Genomic DNA, 4,829 nt, shown 5'->3' with positions numbered 1-4,829 from the left:
TCAGCAGGACTGGTGGATGAGTTTACTCTAATGTGAGTTCTTCAAAAAGAGAAGACATTATTGGAATGCCTGAAACACACCAATAGTTTGCTTAAAAGATTCATGGGTCCATAAAAGCTGCATAAACTGAAATCTGTTTATCTAAAGATCAGGTACGACATGGCAAATGGTAGTATGCCTCATGCTATGCTTCACTTCTGCTCTGAACAGATCACCTCTCGTGGGGAAAGCTCAATCAATCCTGTTTGTCTATAAGAAAAACCAACTATGGCTGTGATGGGTGAGTATTCAGTAGGAACCAGAGTTAAGTATGCCATCTTATTTCCCATTGTATGTCAGGTAGCTTATGTTAGGACCTCTCTTTTCCCCTTAAGTTTCACTTTAGATTAATGTTTTTAAGGAAACCAATGTTCAGCCCTTAGCTATTACTTGGGCATCTGCACACAATGCATGTGCCCTTTGAAATAATCTAACTCCTTGCCTGTGCAAGTGTTAACATTTGCACCAGGGCCAGTGGGTTTTGTGCATGCAGAGTTGAACACTTCCATGTGTACTGGTGTCAGAATATTTAAAAGGTGGTTGAAAGATGTATAGTAAGTGTTAGCATGGGCAAACTGCAAGTGTAAGTAAGTGTTTTAATGTTTTCACATGTGCACAGGTTGAGACTAGGGAGGGGCCCAGCTGAAAACTTACCCCAAAAGATTTGGAAATTGTTTAAAACTCACTAAGCATGGACAGGCTGGACCACTATAATAATAGAGTGACATAGTTTTGTTGTTTTTGTAATGTATAGAGACTTGTCATAACTATCAGAAAATTATTTCCCAGTAAATCACATTCCTGGCACCTCTAAACCAGGTGGGAATCTGGGGTCTGCATAGGCTAGAGTATAGAGAACTTAAGGATCAAATACAGTATTTACAAAGGAATCAAGAGTCTAATATTGTATAAAACCCAGAGTAAATTTTTCAGTGCTGTTTCTCCTTCTTCCATGCTTGCCCTAGTCCTTCATTTTACTAAGTTAAAGGAAAGGATGAGTATATTGCTCCCATGTTTTTTTCAGGTCCCTCTTTAAAGGTCTCTCATTTCTCAATGTATTAGCTAAAATGAGTAAGTAAAAGCTCCTGGCGGATATTATAGGCTTCAGAGTCCATAGATTCCATTTGCTCATATTCCTCCTCTAGTTGTTCCATCTGTCCTGTTGCTGGGGTAGACCACACATCTAACCCATGTTCCAGAGAGATATTATGAAGCACGCAGCAGGCCAGAATAATGTGGCTGGACTTCTCTGGAGAATATTGCAGAGTGCCTTTGGACCCATCCAGACAACGAAACCGTGATCTAATGGTTCTGAATGTCCGCTCAATTATATTGTGAGTGGCAGAATGTGCCATGTTATAACGGTATTCTGCAGGGGTCTCGGGGATATGCAGAGGTGTCATTAACCATGTTCGGAGAAAGAAGGAGCTGTCACCTGTCAAAGGAAATAACCAGAGTTTACATGCAAATACTAACAGCAGATCTCAGCTCTTCATTCCTAAACTAAGTAGTGTAAAACTAGGCAACTCCCTAGCACTGTGTATAGTGATTTCTTTGGCTTTAACACAGAACATGGGCAAATCCAAGCAGGCATGAACAGCGCGTGCCCACGGCTGTGCTGGCGGCGGCGAGAGCGTGGCAGCTGCAGCAGGAGCATGGCAGCAGTGAGCGCGGAGCTCCTGCAGATGAGGCCGGCATTGTCGGCAGCAGAGGGGAGGGTGGTGAGCGCTGACCAGGGGTCAGCGACCACCTGCAGGTGGCAGGGATTGCTGACCGTCCGCAGACACCGCTGGTGGTGTTGGTGGTGGGGTGGTGAGTGGCGACCGCCCGCAGGTGCTGCCGACAGTGTTGGCGGCCACTTCTTGCAGGGTATGCACTGCACCTGCATGCACCTCCTACGTGTCACCCTTGCAAGCATGCGTGAGAAGAGCATGGTTAGGTTTGCACATGAGACCAACAAGAAGAAAACTTAAGAGCAATTCCATTCTACCAGAGTAAATAAAGGCAGTGGGAAACGAATTTAGAGAGGGCACAGTTACTACACATATGCAAACATTTTGACTAGAAGCACATGTAGAATAGAGGACTGTGCAATTCAGCCTAGGGAAAAATAAACTGAGTTATGAGGACAAGGACTAATGGGTTCTAAGGAAAGAGCTTTCATAGGCAACAACCTATTTCATCAGATGCTAGGAATGGACCAGACAAGGACAAAACAGGAGAGCTGTATACAACTGCAGTTATTAGATTCTGTGAAACAATAAGTAGGTCACTGCTCTTCCAGTTCTCTGAGCCAGGCAGAGGCCACTCATCCTTTAGATCCCAGGATGAGTTTGAGAGACTGCAGTTAGAAATAACCCATTTTTACTTGTAAACGAAGCACAGCAGATCCAAACTCAGATAACCATGGAACCCCAAAGGCACATTTACAGAGTTAATTTTCAGAGTAGGACCACATATCCTACCCCCCACACGCACATTTTCCATGGAACATGGCCCTAGATAGCTTTTCCCTTGTATTTGCAATTGGGTAGGTGTGCTCTTATAGGCAATAGTAAAACAAGTGACATGTGCCAGTGAGACCAAGAAAGATGTCCCAAGTCAGCTGGGGTTCGTTTGCACTAAAAGTGAACCTCTGTCAGTGATATTTCAACCATGAGTCTAGTCTGCTGCCTTCTCTGGTTGTTCCATCTGTCCTGTCATTGAGGTAGACCACACGTCTAGCCCATGTTCCAGAGAGCTGTTACAAAACGCACTGTAGGCCACAGGGGACAATGGGAATTAACTTACCAAGCAACCATCCATCTTTGTGCAGCCCAGCTTCAAACTGGCTGGTAAGGGCTGCCTGCTGTAGCACAGTGCAGTCTTGCAGGCTGCCCGGACAGTGTGTCTCTACACTCAGAAGTACTCCTCTGGCATCACAAACCATCAGGCAGTTTAAAGAGTGCAGGCCCTTTCGGTTCACATAGGACAGGTCCTCAGCATTTGGTGCTTTGATTGCCACATGGGTGCAGTCAACCACCCCTAGCACTCCTGGGATCCCTGCCAGGCTATAGAAGTCATCCTTCAGGCTCTGCATTGAGGCTTCATCCTCTGGAAAATGAATGAATTGTGAGGCTCTTTCCACCAGTGCCTCGGTGACATTGGCAACACAGCGGCTCATGGAGGCCTGGCTGATGCCAATGGCATCTCCCATCCTAGTCTGAAAGGAACCAGAAGTATAAAAACCTAATGCAGCAAGAATCTGTGTCTCTGGACTGATGGCCCTGGACCGCTGTGTAGGGCGAGAGAGGCTGGCTCCCAGAAGATCCACCAGATAGTAAATGAATTGTCGGGGAAAGCCATACATGGACATCAGATACTCATCAGTGACATCCTCCAGCTTGAAGCGATCCAATGTCCTATGTCCACGGCCATACAGCAAGAGGTCACAGTCGAGAACTGCTATAGGTACAGCCATAGCCAATGCCCAAGGAAGCGCTAGGAGCTGCTTCCAGTGTTTTCACCTGCACAGAAGCAAATGGAAGGGAGATTCAGAACAGTTTAGAAAATTCAGCCCATTGCCATCTTCCCTGTGTCCAGGTTACTGCCAGCAGCGTAAGGAATGCTCACCTAAGAGAAATTGACAGAGCAAATCTCTTTTTGTTTCCAATTCTGTTTGATTTTTTTAAAAGCTAGGATCAGTTTTAGTGGCCATTGAAAGGTGCCGAGGGAACTGAGTCAGTCAGTCCAGTCTGAGACCAAGAGCAGAGTGAGTTTCTCTGCAGTCCTATCACTATGCCTTCACTTTTACAAGAAATGACCTGCAACAGGGCTTGGAGGGTTCAGCCTCTTTAGCTCTTCCACTGCAGATGCCAAGGGGCTAGTTGTGGTCTTGGTTTTCATCACATACCTAGTGGGAACTGCTACTGAAATCACAACGAATCTGTATTTCACAAACAGAAAAACTTCCAGTTGCTACCAACTCGGCTCATGTGTTAACTAGTCATCAGAAGACATATAAGCCACTGGGAAATTTTCCTCTTATTTCTGCTCTGTCATTGAACCAGTTAAGCAAGTTGGATGAGGATGATTCTTCCTTTCTGATGGCAGGGTATAGACTTATGCACCTTATAAACTTAACTAAATCAGAGATACACAACTTTTCATACTCCCCAGCTCTTTGCTTTCAACTTTTTTCTTTCAGAGCCAGTTTGTTTTATGAAGAGCCTCAACTGAAGCAGGTGAGGGTGTGCAATCTCAGAACGACACAACCAAAGATGCTCTCTCCCTAGAAAGTTGGAGAAACAAATACCGGCTCTTCCACTTCACAAGATCACATGTCCTGGACAGCAATCCCCTGAGTCTCCTTTGACCATACCAGGTCACTGAGAAGGCATGGTAGATCTGTACCTTATAGACTGGGGTGTTCAACCTCCAGCCTGTGGGCCAAGTACAGCCTGCTGAGTTATTACATCTGGTCTGCAGGGATCCCCACAGGTCAAGAAATCTGGCAGCAAGGAGCAGGCATCATTAATACTGCCACCCTCTCCTGCTGCCAAATTCCTATACCCACTCCTCTCCCACAGCCAGATCAGGCTGGGCCCCTTCTCCCCACACGGCTGGACTGGTTGAGCTAGGGCTGGGCAATGCCCCTTCTCCCCTGGCTTGGGGCCAGGCTGTGCCCACTTCCCCTCACGTGGCTAGATAGGAATTAGGCTTCCCACTGCTCCGTCCACACAGCTGGATTGGGCCCCACGGTGCCAGCCTTGGGCCCCAAATCAGGGCCACCAGCTGGATCCGGCCTGCAG

At 46.6% G+C, this 4,829-nt stretch overlaps 2 protein-coding genes across 11 annotated transcripts in view; one reads left to right on the top strand and one right to left on the bottom strand.

Annotated features, from left to right (window-relative positions):
- The window catches only part of ATG13 (autophagy related 13), a 39,293-nt gene continuing 34,464 nt past the window's right edge, over positions 1 to 4,829 (top strand). For 7 of the 9 annotated variants that reach the window (XM_025207922.1, XM_025207921.1, XM_025207919.1 and 4 more), the window contains exons 1-2: positions 153 to 280; positions 4,226 to 4,262. The gene's annotated coding sequence lies outside the window, so the exon portion shown is untranslated. Of the gene's footprint in view, positions 281 to 4,225; positions 4,263 to 4,829 lie in introns of all 9 variants that reach the window. The other 2 variants (XM_025207913.1, XM_006026913.3) reach the window with 2 other exon arrangements.
- The window catches only part of HARBI1 (harbinger transposase derived 1), a 5,999-nt gene continuing 1,443 nt past the window's right edge, over positions 274 to 4,829 (bottom strand). Inside the window, exons 2-3 of one of the 2 annotated variants that reach the window (XM_006026918.3) lie at positions 2,830 to 3,545; positions 274 to 1,474 (exon numbers count right to left, since the gene is read on the bottom strand). In XM_006026918.3, coding sequence (XP_006026980.1) covers positions 1,098 to 1,474; positions 2,830 to 3,499 — 1,047 coding nt within the window. In that variant the 5' untranslated portion in view covers positions 3,500 to 3,545 and the 3' untranslated portion in view covers positions 274 to 1,097. Of the gene's footprint in view, positions 1,475 to 2,829; positions 4,202 to 4,829 lie in introns of those variants that run through there. The other variant, XM_014521446.2, reaches the window with a different exon arrangement.

The sequence above is a fragment of the Alligator sinensis genome, unplaced genomic scaffold (assembly GCF_000455745.1).
Source record: "Alligator sinensis unplaced genomic scaffold, ASM45574v1 scaffold592_1, whole genome shotgun sequence".
Classification (NCBI taxonomy): domain Eukaryota; kingdom Metazoa; phylum Chordata; order Crocodylia; family Alligatoridae; genus Alligator; species Alligator sinensis.
Note: the sequence above shows the minus strand (reverse complement) of the source record. Positions and strands in the feature narration are given on the sequence as shown.